At 42.7% G+C, this 27,637-nt stretch overlaps 1 protein-coding gene across 1 annotated transcript; it reads right to left on the bottom strand.

Moving 5' to 3' along the window:
• Positions 1-1,884: 1,884 nt before the first annotated feature.
• gas2l1 (growth arrest-specific 2 like 1) lies at positions 1,885-27,637 on the bottom strand. The gene is made up of 5 exons (XM_085368270.1): positions 26,646-27,637; positions 15,799-15,906; positions 6,770-6,866; positions 5,769-6,072; positions 1,885-3,964 (listed from the first exon to the last, which is right to left on the bottom strand). Exons 1-5 carry the CDS (start codon positions 27,345-27,347, stop codon positions 1,885-1,887), a joined length of 3,291 nt encoding a protein of 1,096 aa, XP_085224396.1. The 5' UTR covers positions 27,348-27,637.

The raw sequence follows: 27,637 nt of genomic DNA, 5'->3' as shown, positions 1-27,637 counted from the left end.
ATTCCCAGGCCATGCTCTGTTAGTGTCCAGCAAAAACGATTTTATCAACATTTTCTTTTCTTTGCCTCCACATTGTGTGGAAAACAATCATCAAATATTAATATCAGTTTTTCCTTCACTCAAATTCAGAAGCTCTTGAGATTCTATGGTTTCTGCAGCCCACTAAACAGTACAACCGCTTCCCAACTTTACACCCTTCAACACATGCAAAATACCAAAAAAGCTAGTAATGCAGGCTCTGTAGCTGGAGTCTGGCTTGTCATATTGATGACGATTGTGTGAGAGCTTCACAAAGTAGACTCAGTTTCCAGTTACAGTATCCATTATTCATGCACCCCTGCACACATGCAGACACTCGAGTTAAAGCCAGTGAGTCTTCATCTGTCAAACCATACCATGTCATACCAGACCATTATTGGCTCTAATCAGCACCAGGACATTTCAGTATCATATCAAGACAACATTTTCTACCACTGAATAAAACATTTCTCTCTTTTTTTTGCCACTAGATGTCACCATAAATTGCGGCATATTATTGAAATCCATCTGTTAAATAGGCGATAAACAACCGAGGGTATTCAGAAGAAATACATCATATATATGGTTTTCATTATTTGCACATCCACCTCAGGTATAACTTATAAATGAAACTGGCTGGTAATGTTTTTTTCTCCTTCACATTCACACCCAAACTGTCCAATTATTAGAAACAGTTAAAGATGGCAATGTAGTGTTACCTAACAGATTTTAGTGATGTTTAGCTAAAAACATTCAAAAAAAATTAACCTGTGAAAAATTGTTTAAGGCAAAGGGAATTTTCAAGGCATTTTCAACACCAGTATTGCATAGCTAAGGCTGCACAGCACTGAATACAGTGAATATGTACATTAGACTGTATATTCCAAGCCTTGTCTTTACAAAATACCCACTCTCAGCATGTATTTACACATTCATTCTCTTTAGCATTTAATTCCAGAGTACAGTTTGGTCAGAGGAGGAACTCAACATTTCAAATGTCAGTGACAACTATATAAAATAATATAACCTTCCCCCATGCTCCTCATATTTTTGTTGTACACTCAATGCATTTAAATTAAACTTTTTAAAATTTTACTGCATTAAACATAATCTTAAAAACCGGTGAGACATTAAGCATTCAAACAAAAAGCATCTATCTTGTCTAGAACAGCTTATTATTATGAAAAGCTGACATTGTTAAATAATAACATGAAACAACTGTACAGAAACTGGTAGTGCGCATAATGTTCATAGAGCCAGAGATGAGTGTACCTTAGTCTATGTTACTGAATATTGTAATGTGAGTATAGTGAGTCATATATGAATGTGGACAGACTGAAAACATCACAGTCATCATGCCAGTATTTTCACTATAAGGCAAGCAGAAGTGCTATGGCAAACCACAAGAGGGAGCCAGTCTGCATGACTCAAGGACTAGTGTTTACATCAACCCCTGGCACTTTACCATGCCCCCTTGGTGAGGCACATGGCAGCACATATGCTCTCGGTTTCTATTTCTGTGTATCAACCGTGAGAATTTCACTAGTGACTTATAAATAAATAAAAAGATTGGCAAAAGCATCCCCATGCACACATTAAAATTAAAAATTACAGTAACTTAAAGACCATTCCTTTGGTAATAAATAATTTGGCTTGAGTGCAAAAAAGCAATGTGAAGCCCTGCAGTTATTCAGGGGAGAACCTAAATGGAGAAAAAAAGGAGCGTTTGACATGCAGTGAAAACAGTCTGTCCGTAGCCCATTTTTATCTTGTTGGGTTTTTTTGTTTTTCTCTTTTTTAAACACAGTAGTTAAAATTCATGACAACAACCCCCCTCCCGTGTACTACCCACAGTTTCGTTTTGTGCTACATCCAAGCTTCAGTGTCCACGCTGCCTGACTGTGTAGGGTAGGCGCAGTCTTTGTTGCCCATGGCTGAGGAACGAGGATGAGGATGGATCATATCAGCGAAGGCCTGGTGCAGGCCCTTGCATGTGGCTTGGCGACTGGTAGGATGGGAGCTCTGAGGAGACAGCGGTGGGGTGTGGCAGGGGGAAAGAGTGTTGTTCGCCTGCAGGTCTCTGTAGCTGACGGGGGTGGGTATGCGCGAGGGGCCGTTTTCGGGCCTGTTGTCAGTGCGGGGCCTGAATCGGGTCCCCAGTTTGTGCTTAGGGATTGGGTCAAGCCTGTTTGCTCTCTTTGGCCCTTTCTTAGCCTCCAGCATTTCTCCATCAGCGTCCCCATTAGTCAAGGGCAAATTTGGTGGAGGTGACTCGGAGCGGGATTCGCTCAAGCTGAAGCACATGGAAGAGTTTTCACTTGAGGAATCCTGGAAGGAGCAGTCCTCAGAGAGGGGAAGGGGAAGAGATGATGGACAATCCTCAGAGGCTGGGAGGTCAACACTCCCGTCACCATTTTCCATGTCATAAGGTAAGTCTGGCTGGTGATTTTCCAGTGGAACATCTCCTTCAGGCTGTGTGCTCCAGCCAAGAGGACCCTGTTGATCTATCATCCCCCCTTCAAGAGGAGAACATCCATGTTCTCCATTCATATTCCCACATTGAAAAGCAGGTTGCGAGGAAATGTCATTCATCAAACTATCTGACTCTGTGTCTTGAAGGCCAGTCAAGGAAGAAGTGATTTCTCTCTCTTCCATGGAGCTGGAGATAGCTGGGAGCTTCTTGTGACCCCCTCCACACTCCCCCCAGTGTTCAGGCTCTCCTTGACTAAAGTTGTGTGGTCCCCCAAAATTGTGTCCAGAAAGTAAATTTAAGGAGTCCTCCAGTGGGAAGTGACGAGGGTTAGTTCTCTTGGATTCCCTGAGGTCAGGAAGAGTTCCCATCTTGGCCCCCACATTCAAGGAGGAGGTGGATGAGTTGGAAGAGGAATAGGCAGAGTCATTGACATTAAGATCAGTGAGTACTGCTGCCGGATGCATCCCAGCTCGCTGCAAGGTGATTCCACCAGGAGCTTTATTAGACACTGCTCTAGCCTGCTGTGTATTGGCAAGATACTCGGCCTCAAAGCTGCGATAAAGATCATGCTCCCTCTGGGGGTCTAGCGCTGGCAGCAACGGGAAGCCAAAGCCCAGCCCTTCCTCCTCGGGTTCCTGGCATTCCAGACCGGGTGCGTTCTTATGGTGGCCTCTCCCAGCAGAGCGGGAGCCCTGTGAGGTCCGAGAGGAGCGAGCGGCATGATGATGAGAGTTGCGAGGAGATGAGTGTGGTGAACGTCGCCCCCCTGATGTCACAGGTGGTAACAATCTGCCTTTTCCTACGGAGGGTGAGCGAGGGGCAGGAGGCCTAGGAGTAGTTATGGTCTTCTTGCTGGGACTACTGCTATTGTTACTCTGGACCCCTTTAATAGGTGAGTTAGAGCATGAGGACGATTGCCTTTTGGAAAACCCAGCAGCCATTCTCGGAGAGGATGGGGGCAGTTGTTTGGCCCGAAGATCTTCTCGTCTCTCTGAAGGTGGAGGCTGAGGATCTCTGTAGGAGAGAGCGGGTCCTGGGCTGGCATCACTGGACCGAGTACGGCTGGTCAACTTACTCTGGCTGTGGGACCGTGGACCAAGAAGCCTCCTTGGGCCCTCGTTTCCAAGAGAGCGGCCCCTTTCTGTTCGAGGCAGCCGTACTCCTTCAGAGGAATCTTGAGGTGGGTTGGGTTTGAGTATCGGTGTGAGTGCAGAGCGTTCCCGTGACTGGCTGCGTGCACGAGGGAGTGAGGGACGCAGGGATGGGCTCTGACTTCCGGCTACAGGCCTCTCGATCATATGTTTCCCCTCTTTACGATTGACAAGCAGTACTACTTCTTCACCCGAGCGCCGTGAAGCACCCCCAAGAGACTGGCGCCCCCCGCCTCCTCCTCCTCCTCCCTTAGAGGAGGCCGTAGAGGAGTCACTGTCACCAGACAGACGTCTTGTTAGTGGTGTAATCGTCTCCTTGTTCCTGGAACATAAGCAAGAAACAGATTCATTTATATTTATAATACCTACCACATCTATAAAAGTAATATTTTCTTATTGAGTTTGTGTTCATATCCACAGGCGGTACAGTCTACACGCCTGTGGTAGTATACAACCCCCAAGACACCCCCAGATTTTCGGAGTCACCATATTCCTTTGTACCAGCATGTGACCTATAATGTGTAATATGCAGGGATTTTTGAGTATTTCCAACCTGCCGTTGGTGCACACAGACAGCGTGTCCGACCTCAGGCTCATGTGTTTCTTGGAACAGTGGGCAGTGACAGCCAGAGGGATTACAGCAAAGATGAGAACAAGTGGGGGCAGGATTAGAGGTCTCATAGTTTTTCTAGCCCAACACACACCACTGCGCTTTCCTGACCAGAACACACTCCACTGTCACGCACCAGCAGGACCATCGGGTTTAACTGTTTAATCAGCTCAAAGTTCACATTACGGGAAGGAGAAACTTAAATAGATCCCATGAGTATTGATCAACAGCATACTGCTGGTTATTTAAAGACCTAGCAAAGGCTTTGATATTTGTTTGATGGAAGATTTCAGGCATTCTTACATTTTCTATACAGCACTCAGTCTGTTTCTTAAATAATATTAATAAAGTGTATTTGCATGTTTTACTGAGCATAACTTGAATTTTCACTTAAAAAATAAAAGCAGCATGAAAAGAAAGCAGACACATTATTTATTACAACTTAAAAAGCCTATAAGACCATTTCAGCACAACAGCCCACTGTGTTCCTTTGTGATGACTTTTAATTACTGATTTAGAGAGACTTTTGGGCGTCATGCTTGACTTTTGTGGTTTTCCTTCAGAAACTATATTTGCATTTATTCAGGCTTACTAATTTATCTGCATGGAGCCCACCTGTTGACCTACTTCTTCACTTAGCTGACCAGTTGTCGAGGGATAGTTGTCAGATTAGTCTTTATCTTTGAAAGTGGACTCTCCACACACACAGAGTTAATTGAAATGAGCTGCTGCCTTGACGTCTGGTCTGAGCTATCGCTCATAACAGAAATGAGCTGGATATTGGCTTAGAGCCAAAGTAAACCACCATTCAGATCGTAATTATGTTAAACAAAGGCACCCACACACTCTGACATATTCAGAGGTATGTGGAACATTTTTCCAGCTTCATGGATTTTAGACTTAGAAGACTTAGAAGACTTTATTTTATCTATTGTCTCTATATCCATATAATAAACGCCATTGATAAAGATCTCAGTATTACCACCCTTTCTCTGATAGGGCGCTTCAGAAGTTTGTGGTTATATTTGACACTGACTTTACGGATCATCTGTTTGCCTTTATATGTAAAAAAAAAAAAAAAAAAAGCTGAAGCAACAGTTCCCTCAGTATCGAATCCATGATAGATGATTAGAAATCGAATTAGTAAAATGAAAGGGAATTGACAAGTCCTTAAGAGAGCTGATTAAACATTATAATCTCTACCTTGCAGCCACAAGGAGGTGCTGTAGGGTGGCTGTGTGTTACAGATTTATCAGGGCAATGTCACCTGAGATTAGAGAAATCTGCTCTGCTCTAATCTGGGGCTTTCTGGTGTATTTGTTGTGTGTATGCCACTCTTTGTGTGTGCATGTGTGTGTGTCTGTGTGTGTGTGTGCCTGTCAACAGACACAAAATCACAGGTCACAAAAATGAGTATTTCTCCCAGGCTACCCATAGCAGATTCATTTCTTATCATCGTATCACACTTACCCACACACTTGCCTGCACACTTGGGTAGACACACACACGCACTCACCTGAGAGGATTAAAGTGGCGGGGCTCTGAGCGATCTCTTGGCGGCTTTGGGAGAAGACTACGTGCTGCGCCAGAGTCGAGCTCTAAAGAGTTCTGAGGTCGGCCTGGTCGTGCAGAGGAAGATGACGAGGCACACTGAGCAGAGTGGGGCTCCAGGGACCGCCTGTCAGAAGGTTTATAAGGTGCGATGCCATCATTTCGCCAGTGTGGACCCGGGCTGGTGGAGCGGGAGGAGTGGGCGCTCGAGGACTTGCTCTGGGCTCCCTGACCTTGGCCACTAGCTTTAGCCTGATGGTAGCGGTGGGCTGTGGAGACAGATTGTCAACAAGTGGTTTGGAAAGACTTCTAACCAACATTGGCAGACAGCCTGTACAAGGATAAAAGACATCAAGTGGTCAAGAAATACACTACTGTGGCATCTAGCTCTTTATTAGCAGATAAATTACAGCAGCTGCTGCCCACAAAGATGGACTCACTAGTCGAACTAGCCAATCAGACAATGATTTGTCATGTAAAACACTTAGAACAGCTTATAACTCTATTATCTTCAGCATGGCCTCTTACTTTAGATCAGGATGTATACTCTCTCAGAGTTTTAGGCATGAACGTGTCCTAATTAAAGTAGCAAAAAAGTTCAAAGTTGCTGTACAGATGTGTTGTTGGATCATGTAGCAGACGAGTTATTAAAAAGTCAGAGCCTCGAGGTTCGGTATGACACAGACTGACTGTTGATGGGTGACATAACTATTCAAAAAATAAGTCAAACAGTAAAAATCTGATAGATGCAAAGACGAAATTTAGAATTTCTTATATCATGGTTTTATATCCGCAGGGCTTGAATGACAAATACAGTTTTTCAATGATCCACAATGTCTGCCGTAGTCGGAACACAGCAAATCAGATGTGAATCATAATCTGTAATGTATCATGATTTATGTAACCCGAGCCATGACAATAAATGTGTTTTCTAAGGGGCTAGTGGAGAATAGGAAATGACCTCACCGAAAGCAGCACAACGGCACGGGTCATGCTTGTCCAAATAGTGCTCTAATGTGTCCCAGCCCCCTCCGACACGCACCATCACATGGGTACGAAGGACCTGTAGCGGAAAAATAGGAAAAAAAAGAGACGTCAATAGAGAAAAAACATGGACATGCATATTCATACATTAAAAAATTGCTAAACCTTTGAGTAAACTGCGCCAACACACACACGAGTAAACATATTCCACAAACAGGGCAGCTTGCTGAAGGCTGCCTGGCTGGCCCTTAGTATTACATAACCTCTAGATGTGCCCCTGCATGTGTCCCCATCTCTCCTTTCCCCACAACTCCTCTTTCTCCAGCATCACCCCCAGCTGCTGCCATTATGAGGGGTATTCATTACTATGCCAACCCACAATTAAACAAAGTACGGTAGCATAACAAAGAGCTCGAAGTGTGCTCTGGCCGCTTCTCGCTCATGCCTCTCAGCTGTCTTCCCCGTGTTTTCAGGGGGTAGCAGGGTGAATTTGCATGGAAATAACTCACCCCTGCTGTCCCCCTCTGCTGAGACTTCAGTTATCAGGGAGAGGGGCAATGAGAAGAGGGGACCAGGAGAGCCATAACACAGAGGGGGTTGGTGGATATGTCCCTTCCTCCCCTCTATGAGGTGCACACTTCCATAGGATCAGTCTCACTCCCTCCAGGCAGAAGCTGCCTTCACCGAAGCAACACTGCTAGCTTGATGTGACAGCCCCGTGGATGCATCCCCCTACCTTGTGTTGTGTAACACAGTCTGCCAGCCACATGTTTTGAAGGCTGTAACCCTGTCTTTGAGGCCACAGAGGGCAAAGTCATAATGGCGAATCTGTGCAAGCCGGCACAGAGTTTATTTCCACCAAATCACACGTTGCACAGCATCGCATCTCCGTGTCCCTGGTCAGAGAGAGGGCACAGACATGTGCGACGAAGTCTGACGCCACCTTCTCCCCAGCACAATCCCCGCCAATCCACTACAAGTCATTTCATTGGCCTTGCTCCGCTACTACATCAAATCCGTAAAAACAGCTGATCTGCTTATCTCTATCAGACGTGGAAGCATAAACTGCTTATTCTCCAATGCTTTGGCCTTATGTCAGTAACAGGTTTATGCTTTCTGTGATGCTGCGAGGCCATCGCGAGCCAGCAGTGAAAAGCAGGGTTGCGCAATGTTCTTAATATATCATCATATTCATCACTGCAGTACTAACAGTTACAAAAAAAAGATCAAAAAGGTAGAAGGTTGAAAAAAGCGAGGGACAGACTGTTCCTGGAAATTTTGCAGAAGAAAATTTTGACTTGTTTTTAATTTACAATAATATCTCTGCTGTATATTCTCTCCCTTTTTCTCTTTCTCGTTCCTTTCTTTATATACATTTTTTGAACAGTGAAACTTTTATTCCCCTTTTTTTTTTTACCAACTTTTAAAACTGGGTGTCATTTTCTTAAGCATAATACATTCTTGTTTGTTAAACTGATACAGTCATGTGAACAAAGTTTTTATGGGACTCCACGCAATCCTGTGTAAAACTAACTACTTCCCATGGTTCAACAGCTTGTAGAGCGACCTTTAGCTGCAATAACTCAAAGTAATAATTTTCTTTACTGTACATTACCTCCTATTCTGAGATGAGAAACTTTCTGTCTTTTATAAAAAACATCCCAATAAAAGCATCTTGCTGATTTTACTTTGAAAACTGCACAAGCTCTCATGATGGCACCAGATATTAAAAGCCTCATACGATAAATTTCAATTTGTACTGCAGTATAATGACTACAAAGAAAATTACTAGGGGTCTAAAAATGCTATTTGTGCTATATTAATTTACAGGCTCTGCACAAAGCAACTTCACTGTCGTCTCCTAACAAGAGAAAGGTACTGTGTGTTTAGGATAATCCCCATTTTATCATGTGAGATGCTGAAACATGATTACAGAGATTACACATTTTACGCAAATGCACAAACTACAGCATCACATAGTTCTTTTCATTTCACTTCTCTTTGTCTCGTTTCCATATTCAGTAAGGTTATTACGCATTTCCCCTTTAAAAAGGAATGCCGCAGAACTGCTGAGGAGTCAACTGAGGCTGAATAGATGTTTAGGGACCATGTTCCACTTTAAAAGAGCGCTCAGCTGCCAGATTTCCCAACCAACAGAGGGGTATCACCAGTAGAGAGACCCAATCCCTGTTTCTATGGCAACAGTGAACAGAGACTTCTTGTCATCATTGCGGGGGCGTGATAAACCAGCGTCTTCTTAAATCATGCTGGTGACTTAAAAAATTGAGCTCATGCTTCATTTCATCTGTTGTGAATGTATCGCCTCCCACTAGGGAGCAACCTCCCTCAAGGACAAAGATGCTTTATTGAGCCCCCCGTGTTCATACGGCTGGCTTGCTCACTCGCTTTTAGGACTTCATTCCCTGTTTTCAGCCCGAGATTCTTCTTACAGCCTCGCCAGCTGAATAGGGGTCTGTTGGCTTTCAAGGCGACTGCCCGTTTCCTCCCATCAGAAGAATAAGGGAAGCGTGTTGGGTGCACTTGTAGCTGCTTGAGCATATGTGTAATCTCTGTCATCCCCAGATAGGCGTCAGGGGGAAGGCGGAGCAGCATGCACACAGCCAATCTGACAAGTAAAAGGCTCAAAGCACACTCATGAACACACAAAGCCCATTCTCAAATTTAAATGTTACTTTAAATGGCTGCTGCAACAGGCGAACACATGCTTATGCTGATTAAACTGCTTATAAAACACGTCACACACCATCTCAAGGACTGCATTCGAATTATGCGGAGTCAATAAAGGGGAAGGTTACTGTGTGTATTTTTATCTATTTTGAGGAGGGGGAGGTCTAATATTTTGAGACGACAGTGACTTTTTTTAACTGTTCTCAGTGGCTAATAAAAGCATGTCGAGCAAGGATGTCAAACTCATTTCACATCGAATTTGCTACATTTACTACACTCCACTTTGATCTCCCCTTTCTGTCAGTCTACAGAAATGAAACTGGCAAGACTCTTCAGCCATATATTGTAAGACCTAAATGTTTAAAGTTACAGAAATCTATAAGTTAAGTTTGTCCTGCTTTGCATTTTACAAAGCCATCCAGTGGGCCAGATTGGACTCTTTACCGGGTTGATTCTGGCCCCCAGGCCTTAAGTTTGACATCCCTTATTTTGAGGATAAAATTTCAGTTTTCATCCCATGAATTATTAATTATTTCAAACAAGCTAAAAATCAATAAAGGTTTTCAGAAGCATGAATTTATTAACTTCAACATGGTGATTCAATTTTATATCCCACTATAAGTTTTTTGAAAGAGTTGAATAAAAAGGTTAGACTACATCAATGACTTAACCCAGGGATACTCCAGGGAATACTCATGCAGTAGACATCGGGTGCTATTACAGCTCAACTAATCTGAAAAAACCCTCAAATTACATTTGAAAATTACAATTTTAGCAATCTGACAACATTTTTTTTAAAAAAGCGACTTAACTAACGGATGAGCAGAAGGCAGAAATCAAAAAAGTGCACCGATGATATTATTAGATAAAAGCACAGATAAATATTTGAATTATTTTTAAATAACATAAAGGATAAACCGTACTCAGACATAATAAACGTCAGCAGTTACTGAAAGTGCTCATGTCACGCTCCCTGTCATTCATTAGTCAGTCAGACCTCTCAGGTGATCAGGGGCAGATCTTTTAACTCTTCCTAGAATTAAACGTAAGTGTAGCGACGGTGCTTCTGTTTACCGAGGTTATGGTTTTCGGAACAAGCTGACTGCTGACCTGAGATCAGTTACATCTGTGTATACAGTTAAAAACAGACTAAAAATCTTGTTAACTACACAGGCCTACACTTGGGTTCTTTTGTGTTAAGCATATTTAATTTGCTTGTAATGAAATGCACAATATAAATAAAACTGCCATTCTTTAGTTTTTATTCGTTTCTTCCCGAGCCTTCTGCATGTGTCTGCCATCACGTTTAGTGCTACTCATCGTATTTCATTGTTACTTCTATCTTTTGGTTATTTCCTTTTTTAATCTGAATGTTAGTTTTCTCATTTGTCTCGTTCAGCTCTCACTTCATGTTTTTGCCTCGATCTCATTACTGTCACCTGTGTCTGCTTGTTTTGCATCCGTGTCTTATCACCAGTCAAATAATGTCTATAGATTCCTCTGTTAAAATGCCATTAAACTCACATTTATAATCTGACAGTGTATTAGTAATAGCCTCTAATGGCAGTTTCCTCCTTTATAACCACTAATTAATTGCATATATGTGTATACTGACCCACGCAACTAATGACAAAATGTTAATGTTGGAGATTCAGAAGCAGAGGGTAAAGCCGTGGCTGATTAATCTGTAACACTGCATTTGTATGTACTCCATGACTTCTCCATAGCATTCCTTCTGGTGCACCTGTTTTGGATTACCTTTTTGGACCTCACAGATTTTCAGATTCTTTGTCAGTGAATAAATGCTTTTTGCTTCCATGTCCTGGACTTGGGTCCTTTTCCCAGTGACACGTGGATGAATGGTTTCAATACTAGGCCAACAGCTATGCAGAAATGGTAGAAAGGAGAGTGTCCTACCCACAACTGATGGTTATGGTTAGCTGAATGTAATCACAAAGTGTTTTTTGTGTCTTCACATGAAGACTAAAGAACCCATTTATCCTTCATATCTACCAGAGCTGCAGGGATTGAAAAAGGTTGGAAATGACCAGCCTTTACTACAACTTGGGTAAGGTGTTTTTGAAAAATGCTATATAAAAATTTAAATCTTCAAACAAAAATGCTGGAAAATTGATTATTGATGCTGAGTCCACATATCTGGAAATGGAAGCTTGCTTGTTGTAGCAGCCAGGGAGCTCTGATTGCTGCAGACATGTAAATAAACCCAGAAACACCCCCATGGTACAACCACGCCTCATTCCCCCTTGTTCCAGGAATGGACTGGTGCCGTCTTGTCTTCCATAAAGCTGCCCTCCATTTGTCTTCTCCGTAACTGTCCTGTCAAACTGAGAGCTGGAGCCGTTTTATGGATGTTGTTGAATGTTGAATGTGTAAACCGGATGAGTGAGGTGTAGCTGTATGTGGGTGTTTCTGAGTATGCGATCGGTGCGTTACTCCTGGCTGTCACAATGACTAACGTACATCACACAATTTGTTTTTCAAACATGTGTCACATTTCATTATATAAGTTGACGGTGTTGGCTTTTTTTCTAGGCCAAGGAGAATGCCCACAGAGCACAATTACAACACTGAGAAGAGCCTTGTAAAACACTGACGAGTCAACCCATTTTTAAACACAACAGCTCAGTTTTGTAGTCCCGGATCTGCATTGATTTTTCCTTTTGGTGTAGGACTGGCCTAACCTGTATGTGGGAAAGCAACTACAAACCTCACAGTCTCTAAATTAAGGACACATTACACACAACACATTTGAAAGATGTTTTTTTTTTTTATCTATAACTCAATATGTATAAAAAAAATTCTCAATTTCTTAAACAAAGATAATTTTACCAAAAATGTAATCATATATTTTACATTACATCTCCTAGTGTGGGCCAAGTGGTGGTTCTAAAAGTGAAAAAAAATAAATACTGGCATTAGAGCAGTCAGGCACGCCTACAGCAAACCCGGAAAGCCGTTCAAAGAGTCCATTATCAGGCTGTGGTACATGTTAGGTAAGTGACACCAAATCAATCTTTGGTATCAGACGACCTTCCTGCACTGTCCTCTGAGGCCTGGTGTGGGTTTAGTGGCAGCTTTTGAACTGAAAACGAGACCAACAGTCCAAGAGAAACAGGCTACAGCCAAGATAAGGAAAACTCAGGAAGTGACCTAAACCTCTATTTGTGTCTGGATGGAAAAAGTACAATCCTGGGAGTGGGCCAGATGAAGGCAGTTCATAAACACTCAAGAGAGAGAGAGAGAGAGAAATCATAGTACTGTTCCAGTTTAATTCAGCCAAACAGCTGAGGGATTTCTGCTGGGATATTATCTTGCTCTTCATGAACCAACAAATGATCCCATATGGTGCTACCATATGGCTCCATGTAAATGCTGTATGCCCGCTGTGCTATGTGCCAAATATACACGCACATGTGACAAAATAAAGGAAAAGCCAACAGGTGACTTAGTAAGATGTTGGACCATCACATGCTCAGTGTTGGGGAGTAACGGAATACATGTACCGCCGTTACGTATTTAGAATACAAAATATGAGTAACTGTATTCCGTTACAGTTACCGTTTAAAAAGGTGGTATTCAGAATACAGTTACTTTGTTGAAATAAATGGATTACACTGCGGTACTTTCCTGTTTCATTTTGTCGCGGGTCAGGACTGTTTGGGTTTTGTTTGACAGCTACGTTCTGTTGTTCCAGGCGGCAGCGTTACGGTTGCCATGGTTACAGGGCGACGCTCTCTCTCTCTTTCTGCGACTGTGTGTTTCCTGGGTGAGAGAGCGCCTTTTCGTTGTTGTTGTTGTGCTAAGCTAACAGGCAGAATGCTACAAGCATAGCTCTAAAGAATGTAGCATCATGGGCAGTGTAGTCCGTGCTGCAGGGAGAATGGACTGCCATACACGTTATGTGTCTGTGAGCGCGAGGAGGGAGAAAAAGGCGAGTGGAAAGGTACGAGCAGTCATCGAGGAAAAACGGGAGCTGGAAGCATGTAAATATAATAATAACCACTGCAGCCAAGAAGAGTGCCTGACGAGCCCAGTTGTAAGTAAGCTATTAAGACTCGACTGTACACCGTGTTCGTGTTTTCCTCCGAAAACAATAAGTTCCGTTGGAGCAGCCTTTCAACGCCTCTCTCTGTCTCTCGCAAGAAAAATTGACCCACACAACAAAGTAAAGCTATTTTTCGGCTATGAGCCGACAGGGACCCCGCCGTATTAGTCAGAGGTCCCTTTACTACAGTTCGGAGTCGCGGACCTTCAGTAATAGTAATAAATCACACAGCAATAGTACATTCACGTTGTTGTAAAAAGCACGATAATATATTAAGTAATCCAAAGTATTCAGAATACGTTACTCTCATTGAGTAACGTAACGGAATACGTTACAGAATACATTTTGGGGCATGTATTCTGTATTCTGTAACGGAATACATTTTAAAAGTAACCTTCCCAACACTGCACATGCTACATGAACAGCTTCAATGCATCACTTGCATTATTTCTCCAAATCTATAGCACAGGAGAAACAGGAGCAGCGCCATTCTTCCAAAAGTTTGCGCCCTCGTTATGTCTTTTGATGACGTTGCTGTCTTGCCCTCCCCAGCAGAACAGAGCTATTAGATCTCCGAATGTTAGAGGTCCAGGGTTCAGGTTTTTCTTTTAATTTGTCCCACATCTCTATAGTATGTGGTCGTATTGTCAGCTGAAACAAATATGAATATATACTATTCTTCCCTGCAGCTTACCCCTATGTTATAAGCTCCTCCCACTAGCAGGGGCACAGACATGTAGGCGCTGACATTTCGTTTCACAGAGAAATCCAAACATCCCAGGAGAAACTCCAACCCTTAACCCATTTAACTGCTGCATATTATTCCCTTCACAGAGTTTTTCATTCTTTACACCACAAACCTGAATCAGACCATTTCTATAACAAAATGCTGAAATTTCAATGCAGGTTTTTGTCGAACTACACATGCCACATACCTGGCTCTGAAAACCTTAAAAGAAATCGTCCTAATCCAGGTGCATAACTGCTCATGCTTTATTTTTATTTATTTATTTTTAGTAATTTGGTAATAAAACTTAAATCAGTCATCTGATTTCTGAAACTGATTTCTGAAGTTTTCACATCTGACAACGTGACAACAAAGTGATGGTTCCAGAAATATTAGGAGACAGATATTAAATCAGATTCACTTTGGAGGCATTTACTTAGCTTTTGCTAAACACCAACATACCTGTGTACACCTTTCTGAATGTTTTCAAACATTACTAAATCAGCCAGTGGCCTACATGTCCAAATGACCATTAGACTGCAATATATGACATCTCCAGCTATTATATGTCATGTCACTGCACATATCATAAACCTAATTTAATCTAATGGATTCTTACATACTTATGTTAGGCCTACTTAGCTAAGCTACTGTAATTATAGTGTTATAGTTGGCTGCTGAATGTGAGCACAAATAAAGTTTGGATGCTCACTGAAATTTTCATCATTATTTTTAATAATAATAATTAAGGTACTAATCCTTAATAATAATTAAGGATTATTAAGGTAATTATACTATTTACAGTTTTTCTGGTGTGATGTGGTGATCTGGTCTGATCTCTAAGGTTCAAAACAGGACTGTGCTGTAAGCAGGTTAAGTAGTTAATATCAGTCCTATAAACTCCATTCTTATATCTATGCATCAGTGAGCAAGAAGATGAATACAGCATGCTAAGAAATGAGGTGGCGAGCGTTTTTTTATTAAATGTTATATACTAAAGGATCAATGGCTACCCAAACTGTTGTGGACAGTCGTCGGCTTATTTATGTGTTTAAAAAAGGCAAAACAAAGAGATAGGAAAGGATGGATGGGGACAGGAAGGGGGCCCACAGAGGCTGCTTATGTACAGACCCCAGAATTCTGAGATAAGCTCCTGGGAAGAGCAGAAATGTTGAGGGCAATCCTTTGTAGGACAGGATCTGTGCACAATTATGTAAAACTTGGTTGATCACAGTAGTTTTTGTTTGCCTAAGTGTGTTTTTAATAAAATGGCATTCAAATGAACAACTGTCTAACAAACATTAAATTAACATAAAGGTAAAAGGAGTAGTAAGTCATTAGGTTTGAGTACTTGTACTTGTGATGTTTTTGACTTTCAAAAGTGCCCTCTCAACATTTTTTACATTCTCATGACAAAACTAGTAATGTGGGTATTCTTACACAACAATAAGTAAAATGAAAGCATACAAAGATGTGTATCACAGTGACAAATATCTGATGATGCTAGGGTTTATCTTGGCGATGACTTACTCTGATAAAGATCAGTGCGCTGGAGTCCCCCACTTTGTACTTCCCCTCTGACACCTTGATCATAGGAAACTGAGCTGGACAGGAACACTGCCCCAAAATCTCCCGAACCTGTAAAGGACAAAAACAAAGGATTTTTTTTAGATTTTGGATTATTTATTCTTTGGGCACTTTAACATTTATTCAACAGGACACCAGGGAGCAACTGCGGGGCATGATCAAACCCAGGCCAGGTGAGCTACAGCAGCAAAAACAAAGCATTTTTAACATTCAGATGAGCCACACATGATGTTTGATACCTAAGAGGAAGCTGATAATGATCCTTTCCTGTTTTTACCAACATGACATCATGATTAGTCACAAACTTGCAACAATGACCAACGCGCTGCTGAATGTGAGTGTTGTGTGTCAAAAGCACAAAGCCTCTGTTTTATGTTATGAGAAATGAGCAGTCTTCCTAAGTAGACGAGTGTGTTGGAGTGTGTGTGTGTCATCTTCCTGCCAAAATATTCTCTCCAACCCCCCCACTGGGTGATCAAGCACCGCGCCCCGCTGTCTCACCACAATAAAAGCCTTTTCTCACCTCGTCTTTTCAGAACATTTGGTCATTAAGTTCACCGCTAAATGTCACAAAAAAACCAAGAAAAACACAAACACAAAATACACACTGGATGTGCAAATTAATACTCTCCCTTTCTGGCTCTCTTGGCTTTTTACATGACCGTGTTTGTCTCTGTGACATCATCAACTAGAGGGAAGAAAAGAGCACGGAAACCAGACTAGTGGCGATGATGTCAGCAGGCCGGTGCTGCCAGATGGGGTTTGAATCGAGAGAGTCAGAGCCGGTGCCCTTGCTGTGGTTACGGGTGCTTATTAGGCAAGCAGAGTCAGACACAACTGCAGGGTGGAGTGAGATCGCTCGCTTTGTTGCGCAGGCCTGCCGCTCTTGCTGGATTGGACAACTTTGATGTTTTTCTTGGCGTCTCCGTCAGACAAAGGCGTGTGCGCACTTGTCGCGCAGCAGGGAGAGAAAGTAAAGCTGCAAAGTGGACCGAGGAGAGCACAGAAGCAGGATGAAGGATGAATAACTGCTTCATAGGTGTAAAAACAAGGGGAGGGGTGCATGTAGATATTAATCTGATCAAATACCTGATTGTAGCTTCTCCGCTTTAGCTGTTTACTGCACCTTTCATGCTATCCGCAGGGCTCAAGGGATATTGCTTGTTTGTGTATGTGTGTGTGTGCTCGCTCTACCTACCGCATAACCGGTATGGTGTATTCAGAGGATTAAGGTGTCACCTTGTTATTTTCTTGAAATAGCACCCTTCTTCTATCCCGTGCTAATTAAAGAGGGAGGCCTCAGAGCTAAGCCTCACATCTCACCTGCGCCTCTGTTCTGCCTCTCACCTGTTTGTATCGAGGCTCCTTTACTTCTTCTTACTTCTCTCGTCTGCTTTGTTGTAGATCAGCCTCTATTTTTAGCCCGTGCACTGCCTGACCAGACCTATATTTATCTTCTTTTTTTTTTGGTTTTGCTTACATTTCTACAGCTGCTTGCTGCTTCTCTTTTTGTCCGCCCAGTCACCCACTCTTTCATTCTGTCAGTAGGTGGACTAGGCCTATCTGGAAAAACCCTAGTCAGTGTGTTAATGGAAAGACTGCTATGGCAACAGACGCACACATAGCATTACCCTTCCCTTTCTGACCATACAGTTTCCCTTCTTTTTTTTTCACCGCAGCCATAGTAAAGTCTCTCTCCCTTGGTCCTGTTCAGATTAGGTTTTCCTCTTAACGTGTCACATTGAGCACTGAGCAGGATGTACATTTGAAGTGTTTTTTAATAGTAACCCATTCAAAGAGCAGCCCTTGCATTTAAAGTATTTAGTCAGTGGATTCTTTGCTGTGAAATACTTGCACTTCCCATGTCTTCGCTGTGTCAACAATGACAGATAAACTGAAACTAAAACACGCACGGACACAGGCATGCACTGCATATGGTGGGGGGTGGGGGTGAGATGAAAGGGGAGGCGAGAGATGGGGTCACGCGGGAAACATGCGGAAGTGGAGCTGGAACACTGGGGAAGAATTGGGGGAGAAATTATGGATGCCTGCTGGTCTCACGAGAGACGCTTCCAGCGAGAGCTGCAGATGTTTGAGAAGGAAGAGAGAGAAAAAAAAGGAAGATGAGGGAACAATTCACAGCATGCCCCAATACTGGAAATCTCCTGCATCTATCTTAAGATAGGAATGCAGAGATGGTTTTGCAAGAAGACAAAAAAGAATATTTTCAAGAAGGTTTTGTGATGCTTCCTTTGAACTGAAAAGCTGTATTTGTTTCTCTGAGGAATTTAACATTAAGATCACGTGTTCTTTTTAACAATCCCACAGCACAGATCTTGTCCTATCTGCGCAGTATGAGTCAACAGTGTCCTCAGTCCTTTCCTTCCTGACCTGCAAACACTGCAAGGCCAACTCATAGAAAAGGATGAACAGAGGAAATGGGAGCGGAGGAGTTAAAGATGTCTCGGTTTTGTTTTCTGTGCATATTCTGTGCTGATTTCAAATAAAGACAAGTGTGCAACGCTGAGACTTGACTTTGCATCTGAACAAAATGTCATCATCACAAAGGAATGTCCAGGGTTTCCAGTTTTTTTCTACTATTTGTTGCTGTATGGTTTGAAGTCAGTGGTTGTTATGCAAACACACAAACACCAGGTTTGATTTTTTTTCTTTCTGGTTTTGTGGCTCAGGGTTTTATTCAGATGTACTCTCAGATCCATTTGAATAATGGTCTGCTCCCTTCATGAGTCAACACCCACGTATGGCCACACATTTCACCAAACATAGGTGTGCTGGCTCCTGTAAGTGGCCCCTTTTATGAGTATAAAGGGACGGATACTCATTGCTAAATTCCAACAATAAAAAGTGAACATTACAACTCACTTCCCAGGAATTTCTTTCTACAGGGCGTTTCTAGATTTCGACTTTTGAGCCCTCGGTGATACAAAAGCGTTAATAAAAGAGCATGTGGCTCCGAGGTGATGTTTCCAAATGACAGAACAAGACTCTTCTCTTAGCTTATCTGCATGCCCCGAAGCCTGGAAGCTTCCCGGGATGAAACAAGCATGCCGTCAGATAAGAGACAAGAAAACTAGGCCACAAGAGGCTCCTGCTGTGTAAGGGAGATTTTTTGGAACTTGAAGGGTTATTGCTTCACCACCCATAAGCAAGCGCTTCAAACCTTATCCACCTATTAAACCGCTGCCCCGACAGCCTGTATAAATGACTTGTCCGTGGACAACCACGCTTTCTCATAAACTGGGAACAGCTTTCGCACAAACGATCTCGTTAAACAACACGGGGGTGGAGGGAGGTGATGAATGGCTAAATGAATGATAATTATGTTTTCTAATTATGTTGGACCTGTAGCCCAGGGGAATGAACTAAAAGAGTGTTCAGACACAGTTAGTCTCCTGGAGTAAGAGCCTAGCCTAACCAGCAGAGAGAAGAAATGGAAAAACAGTTGGATGAGTGCCCTGGGGTCAGATAGGTCACCTAATGCCCTTACATGGGGAGGAGAAAAGGAATAAACACATTTACAATCATTCTGAAGGCAGCAGTCTGCTGTGCTGTTGAGGGAAAGTGCATATACACACACAGGCTTTAATACCGTTTTGCCGTGAGGGTAAATAAATGCAACACATTCTAGCAAAACCTTTAAACCCACTCAGAAACATTTGTATTTTCTACTGCTCCTCCGTTACATCTGTTACCATTAGAAGCACTATTATGTTGGAAAATATCATAAATCTACATGTAATTTTCGTTCCATCTCAGGCTCACAAAAACAGTCTTGCTCTTCTACTAATTTCTTTGTTTATTGTCTAGTATTTACTATGTTTTTAACTTACTCGTTTACTGATGTGTTTGTTTATTTATTTCTCAGTCTTGAGTTGTATATCACTTATCTTCCTTGTGGAAAATAACTGATAATGACGCAGGGCGGTACCGCAGAGTGGACACTTGCATCCGGGGAGGAACTTAGGGGATGGGACTGGAAGTGCGGCACCACTGAGGTCTGATTGCTGATAAGCTCGCCTACAATTAGGAGTGTTTTTTATCTCTGACCTGCAGTGCCACGATTTCTTATTTCCTTGCGTATTTGTCAGATTTATGTGTTTCATTTTACAATTAGACAAAGATAAATGATATTTTTAGAACAATTTCATTTATTGAGGGGAAAAGGTTATCATAACCTGTCAGGCCCTGTGTGAAAAAGTAATCCCCACAAAAAATATTCTGTAGACTGACAAGACCAAAGGTTTTTTTAGAAGGTTTGTGTTTCCTTAAATTTGGTTTAAAACATCTGTTTAAAAAGAACTTCATACTAACAGTCAAACACGGTCGTGGCAGTGTGGTGGTGCATCGTAGTCAAAGTCCGGACTTAAATCAGATTGGCATACGGTACTTTAGCGTGCCAGTATCAACGTGTCTAAAGATACCATTTCAAAGTTCTTAGTTCTTTGCTAAGTTGTCTGTTATGTGTAGACACAACACTGGTTCATCATTTAAGTTTTTATGCTTTAACTATTTATAGGTCAGTGTTAGAAGTTTGGCTTCCTGGTAGCACAACATTAAAGTTTCATACAGTACTGTATTCTGTCAAAAGCAGCATTAAAACAACAACTCTGGAACAAAGTGGGAAAGTAAGCATGCAAAACTATAGGCAGCAGCTAGTTGGCTTAGCTTAGTGCCCTGGTTAAAAGCATTTCCACCTCATAAACATGGTGGATTTGTTTGTTAATCTTTATGAAACAGAACTGGAAATATGTGCTTAACATATAATGTTTTAATTGGTGAGCTCCTAAGATCTCAGTAGATGTTTTTTGCTGTTTTATACTGTACTGTATGTTTGCCCAGAGGTGAAAGTGTAATCATACCTGCTACAGGATAGCTATCATTTACTGCTTTAAGGAAATCGTGCTCTGTAAATCAATGCCTTTTTTTTGGCCACATGACAAGCACCCACTTAGGCTGAAGCAATATAAGAGTCTGATGGGCATCATGTGATCTAAGAGCAATAACACCATTATTCAGCTGCTCCAGTCAAAGAGCAATATCATCATTCAGTGCATGAAAATGAATTATCCGGCCAAGGTTGGGCTGATTTGCTGGTTTGTCTCGATGAAGATCAACAACACTCAGCGCTCTCCTTGTGGCAGGCAAGGTTAGAGGAATTTATGTTTAATCCCCACCTGAGACCAGCTTGTAGAGGCTGCAGGCGGGTGCAGAAAATAACCAGCGAATCACTGTTCATACAGACAGAAAGAGGCAGATCAGACGGACACCCAGTTAAGCGATAAACATGCAAACGATCAGCTGATAGCATCAAGTACAACAATAAAGACATAAAGTGGGCATTATGCAAAACTGAGGACTCAGCTGTTCCATGTGCACCGGGCTGTCTGGAAAATAGCGATGAGAAACGAGATGGCGACAAGTATTACTGTGCCAAATAACCTCTGATAACAGCGCACCCCTTTAAAAGCAAAGTCCACTCAGCAAAGAAAGGAGAAAGAGTGAAGGGTGTTTCGCTCTCTCGGCAAAGCATCTGAGTGTGACCCGATGCAAAGCATGACCTACTTTTCCATTTCACCCTCTCTACTGTAGCTCTCCCTCCCAGAGCCACATCCATTCTAGTCAGGTTTAACAGAGTGTACAGTGAAGTCACTCTAGGCACATTTTCTATCATGCCCCCCCCCCCCTTGTATACCGCGAATGCACGAATGAGACCATAAGGTTAACGGAGCAGTGTCCATGCATGTAGTCATAACACACACGTTATGTCTTTATCACCCTCCCCCTTTGCCCTGCTGATGTTTCCATCCAAAGATCAAGATGTCAGCCTTTGATTACCTCACTGCCAACAGTAGCTATTCATTTCCTCCTTCCATGCACCCAATGAGACATACGGATCCACTCTTTGCTTCATCATCTCCAGTAGGGACAGATGTGGGGGGATGGGTTGCGAGGGCTCAGTGTAAAAACTGAACGAAGACTGAATGTTGAAGCCCGGGGTGTGAAAAGAAATGAACCAGTTTATATGAGTAAGCAAAAAGAAGCAAAGATGTGGAGTGAATGGAAAAAATCTTTTGTTTCTAAGCTCAATCAATGTGCAACTGCTTAGGTAGCGTAAACAATGCATGTTAGCATCCATAATTTGTAATGATTTGGAATCAACAGATTGCAGTTTGTATAGCTACAACAAGCATATTTTACTATTCAGACATGCAAATACTCGCGTATGAAAAACACCTAGGAGGAGATTTTACTGAAAGACTGTCATCCTATAAATATTTAGGCATTTGGTTGGATGACAGACTTTCCTTTAAAGTGCATATTGGGCACTTTGTGAAAAGTAGAAGGTTAGATTGGGTTTTTATTATTGAAATCTGGACAATTTTAATTTATCAGTTGGCAAAAAAAAAACTTCTACAGGTGACATTCTTAAATGTCGTTGATTATGGTGGCATCTGCACGCTGCTTACGTTTCATTGTCTAGACTCGCAGCTTTTTTTAAGTGTCATATCAAATTTGTTGTCGCTGTGTACTTTATAATCTGGTTTCTTGGCCTTCGCTAGTTTTAAAGAGACAACTTCACTGTTATATTTTTATGTACAGCTTCCTTTTATATCTGTGTAAACCCTCAACATCTTCAAACAGCTGCTATGATTTGTGGTGCTCTACTTGGCTATTTTGCATCTTGGTCAGAGCGCATTAAAGCCGAATGCTTTCGTCTCCCTGGAAGAATTCAGAGCTCTCATAAAGACTTCTGTAGCTGAAGTGTGTAACTGCTACTCAGAACCTGGACCTTGAATTTGTATTGTTTTGACTCTGACTTGTTTTATCTTCTTTTATGTAATTTTCGATGTTTAAGTTGTAACGCTGTGATGGTGTGCCTACTTGACCAGGTCTCTCCTGAAAAAGGAAATGTTAATCTCAAGAGACTACCTGGTTAAAAAAAAACATTAAATAAAATAAATAAGAAAAAAGCACAGAGACCTGGAAAAGAGACTAAATGATATCTGTGAGGGTACAATGTGTGTTTTGGGGGTTTTTTTTTGCCTCAGCCAATCAATGTCTTTTTCATAATCCCTGTATGATGATGATAGGACAGAAAAGCCCCTAATGCAAAGGATAAACAGTACGTGTGGGTATATTCAGCTCATCTGTGTGAGCCAGCTGCTGTCTGAACATCTTTGGGACTGAGAGGAGGAACATTTATTGCACTCAGAAGTCTTAGTCAGTTACTTCCCCAACATCAAAGTGGAGCACTGGAGCATCAGCCGGAACCTTAACATTGACAGATTAGTGGCAGACTCTGTTGGAGAGGGTGTGTTGAAACCAGGAATGTCAACAGCTTATGCCTATTGTATAGAGCATGTAGTTGATGTGACACATCAACTGTCTGCACTGCGAGTCATTTGTTTACTGAGTCACTTTATTCTTGCATAAGCCAAGTAGTCAGGGACAAATTACAACTTCTGTGACACTTCTGTGATTGCTGAAGAGCCACAGAGGGAGCTGTAGTTTGAGTTATCGTGGCCTGTCTGTATACTTTAACTAATTAGAATAACGACATGTAATCCTATTACCACCACACTTGCTTTGTCTCAGTAATAGGATTAAGTTGATTGACTAACCACTAAACAATGTGTTGAAGAACATCCATACATGCATACTTTTTCTTAACTGCTTATCCCACAGGACCGTATAATTTGAGCCTATCCCAACTGATACTGGGCGAGAGACGTGCTCCATCACAGACACAGAGAGTCATCCACACCAACACTGTGTGGTACTGTGGCAGGGTATTTCTCTGTTTCTTAGCTCAGAGACTTTATATGAAAGTGTGATCTATTCTTTCATAATTGAACAATAAATAAATATCCTGTATCCCAGTCTCATGTGAAGCTGCCTTACAATAAACATTTCTTCATAGATATAAAGCGCAGCTCCAATTTCCTGCTTTTAATTGAAAGTATTACGGGTACACACCGGCTCACTCCTTGGCGGCCGCTTGTCGGGGCCTGGGGCCTGGGGCTCGCTCGGGCCCCTTTGGAGGTGGGGTGCCCCCGGCCTCTCGGCCTGGGGCTCGGTCACTCAGGCACAGCTGGGGGCCGGCGGAGCTCACGGGCGCGTCACTGCAACTCCCCCTGACTTCTGCTCCGCGGCTGCTGGGCGAGCCCTCATCTGGGACTCTCCTCAGCTCTTACTGGAACAGTGGCGCGGCTGCCCCTCTGTTGGTCTTCCATGGTCTCTTGTGTTCTGGGGGCCTCTGGATGTCTGGAGTTTTGATCTCCTCCATACCCGCTTCACACCCTGGAGGACGGGGCTGTGGCCCCCCCACACTCCCTAGCAGATCATTACATGGAGAAACCTTTGGAATGCAAGCATGCTGATCCACACAGGTATGCACACATGGGTATTCACAGACGCGGACTAAAGCTTTCTTGGCTGCTGCCTCAAAGCACACTGTGCGCTGTCTATCTTGCGTGCTGCACAATATCGTTTATTATTTAGTAAATATTGATATCTATGACTAGCTAGTTTATTGTGATGGTGCTTTGTTTTCTCTATTATTATGTTGCTCTTTGTTGTTTGCTGTCTCCTCTGTTTGTTTTTTTTGTTTGTTTTTTTTTTTTCTCCATACAGGTGACCCAGGAGTTCTTTTTTTTTTTTCTCTCTCTTCCCCCCCCTTCTCACCGTCTCTTCTCCCCTTTGGTTTTCTTTCTTTCTCTCCCCCTCTTTCTCTCATTCATTCCCCCTGTCCTATTTATTAAAAAAAAAAAAAAATGACAAAGGATGAACTGAAGCTCTGCCATCACGTAATGTCGCATACTGCTGTTTCTGATGTCATTTAAAAAAAAAAAAAAAAAGAAAAAAAAAAAAGAAAGTATTACGGGTAAACATGAAAAGATGATATCCTGACTTTAATCAGTGATTGTGCGTGGGTATTAGCTCCTTCCACTACCTCACATTAATAATATTTTCTATAAGAATACATAGAAGCTAAATGGACACTGAACGCTCACATTACCAGGATCTTTCATGACATAAGAGGCTGATAATTAATTGATGATATTTTATCAATAATGCTACTGGGTATGCATAGGAAAGCGGTTTGTGGAGAGGTTGATAAATTATGTATTTATTTATTTGTAATGTAGAAACAAAATTAAGTCAATGTGAATTTAGATTCATCTCTTGTAAATACAAGAGTATCCTGGTGGATAAACTTGTGACTGTGCTTATAGAGGGAGAAGAGGTCTTGAGCCTTGCAGCTAGAACTGGGTAGCAGATATTGATCAAACTATGTAGATGATAATGTGGGTTTTATTTCCTGGTAAACACCCTGTGTCAGAGTGCAGGAAATAAAGAGGTATTCAGTGGAAATATATATTACACATAGTCTGCCACCAACAGCTGATGTAATTAGACAGGATGTGTTACTAAATACAACTCAGCAGACAATATACAACATGCTTGATGATAGTGTACTATTTTAATGTTGCAGCCTGTGGTCTAAGTGCCCTGATCAATTTTTTTAAGAGGATGGAGAGTTTATTCATCACACAGATGATAACAGATAATTCCATCCCTAAACCAGTCAAAAACAGTCAAATCTGTGTCTCGATCACAGCCGAGGGATGCTGTCAGTGTAAAACACGGCAAAACGGAAAAATGGGGATGAGCATCTGTAACTTTCCTGTGATGATTCTCTCCCAAAAATGAAGCTCGCTTGTATAACCCTCAGTCATATGAGCGAGGGATAAGGACAGCGCACATCTTCCTCCACGTGCTCTCTTGTTCTTTGGAGGTCACACACTAAAAATGGCTCTGCATGAGTGTGGCTGCTGACTGTCTCCCCTCCTCCCTCTCTGGTGTCCCTCACATTTTTGGTGTCAAAGACAGACATCAACATGACAATATTACAGCTACCCCCTACTCACAACCTAACAAGCGTGCGTTGTGCTGGGCTGTGCTCATTAGCTTTGCGCTGGTAAGATCTTTGCCTCCATCACATGTTCATGTGCAGCATGCTCTGTCAAAGGTCAACCAGTTCAGCACAATGAATGACAAGAGTTAATGGTTTGACTGCAGAGAAGAGAGAGTGTTTCAGAAGCAAAACTGCCCAGAGGGACATTCCCGGCATCTTGATTGAGCAGATACAGAAATGCCACATAATCAGGAAGCTTGTGATATTGTGTTGATGTCAAGCTAAATGAAAGAAAGAAGTAATACTAAGTCTCAGGGAATTTCTTGAGATGCAGGACCGGTATTTCCAGAAGAATGCAGCCGATTTGACCTGTGACTTTTCAACGCTTTCCTGTAGGAGAGGGCAAGGCACACAGGCCCTCCAGAATTGAAGGAATTTAACAGCACGTCTTAAAACAAACCCAGATGTTTGCACGCACCCCCCCACAGGTGATCTATCAGGCTCCTGTGTTCTTTATATCACTGACATGGTACTTTCAGAGCAAGTATTTCACTTTTGGCACATTTTTGTGTTTTACTGTGGGAGAAAATGGGTCTTCTGTGAGCTGTTAGACGCTGTTTTAGCACCAGTCAAAACAGACCGGTTGATATTTGCTGTAGACCGAGGCCACGTGATGGAAAACCTCTATTATACATTTATACCAGTAATAGGAATAAAGCTTTCCTGCAAATCCACTTCCACACTTAAGACTGAACAGCGTGGGAATTGAGCAGAGGGATCATTAGGCTGCACTTAACCTTCCTCATAAAGCAGTTATGACACATTTTGGGTTTTCATTTGTTAAACTCACCAGTTCATCCAGATTTCGCATGTCACATAAAACTCTCTTCTGCTGCCAGATGAAGGGCTCTGGATCTGGCTCCTCTTCATCCTCCACACTCTTACTGCTTTCCTTCCGGCTGAAACACCTGCTGGGCGAGCTCTGCTTAGCTGGCTCCCCTTCATCGATCCGCAGGCTCTCCTGGTCCCGGATCTCCTCTTCGATCTCTTCCTCCAGCTGGATCAGCATGGGGGCCAGCATACCGAACTTGGACCCACGTCGCGCCACCTCAAGGAGACACAGAACGAAATTCTTCTCGTTGCATTTCTCCACCAAGTCGTTGGTCTCGAACATGAGGACGTCTTTGATCCAGAGCTCCTGCCTGCACCAGGTGATGAAGTTGGACACGTTGTCCCGCGCTACAAACGAGCCGGGGACAACATTGCGAAACTGGAAGCCGACATCTTTAGATGGCAGCTTCATTGCCTGTGCAGCTTCGGGATACTCCAGCTGAAACTCGTGCGCGGCGCGGTTCACGTTGTTGGCGTGCCGACAGAGGACACAGCCCGTCGCCAGCCCTTCCATAAAGGTGTCCGCAGTGATATCCAGATCATACAGGGTGTTAAGCCATTCAGCCAGATCCTCCTTCATGGCATACAGGTATTCCTCGCTGGATTTAAAGGGCCGGATACTCTTGGATGCGGCGGATTGGATGTTGCTCTGATCAGCCATATTGTCGGATTATGTATCAATTAAGTCTACTTGATAATTCCCGATAGTCTCATTGCACAGCTGCGCTCCGAAGCCTCACGCGCAAAGAAGAGCAAAACAACCGCGTGAACGCACCCACGCCGACGTGCCATGAAAGCTCCTTGAAGCCAGGCTTTGTATCGTCACGAGCACATCGGGATGCGGAGCGGCCGTGGCGCATGGATGCGTTTTCCGGATATCTGCGGAATTTGTTTCCTTTAACGAACGCATCGCCAAGTCCCGCGCGAGACCACCAGTTAATCCAGACTGTG

Source organism: Diplotaxodon limnothrissa, linkage group LG12, assembly GCF_057381915.1.
Source record: "Diplotaxodon limnothrissa isolate DT_005_m linkage group LG12, D_limnothrissa_male_GT1.1, whole genome shotgun sequence".
In the NCBI taxonomy this organism is placed as follows: Eukaryota; Metazoa; Chordata; class Actinopteri; order Cichliformes; family Cichlidae; genus Diplotaxodon; species Diplotaxodon limnothrissa.
This window is presented reverse-complemented; position numbering and strand designations above follow the sequence as displayed.

Coding starts and splice junctions, on each gene's coding strand:
- gas2l1 (XM_085368270.1), bottom strand. CDS start 27,347: ATGGCTGATCAGAGCAACATCCAATCCGCCGCATCCAAGAGTATCCGG. Junction 15,907..26,645: donor TGCGAAATCTGGATGAACTG/GTGAGTTTAACA, acceptor TGTCCTTTACAG/GTTCGGGAGATTTTGGGGCA. Junction 6,073..6,769: donor GTGCCGTTGTGCTGCTTTCG/GTGAGGTCATTT, acceptor CTGTCTCCACAG/CCCACCGCTACCATCAGGCT.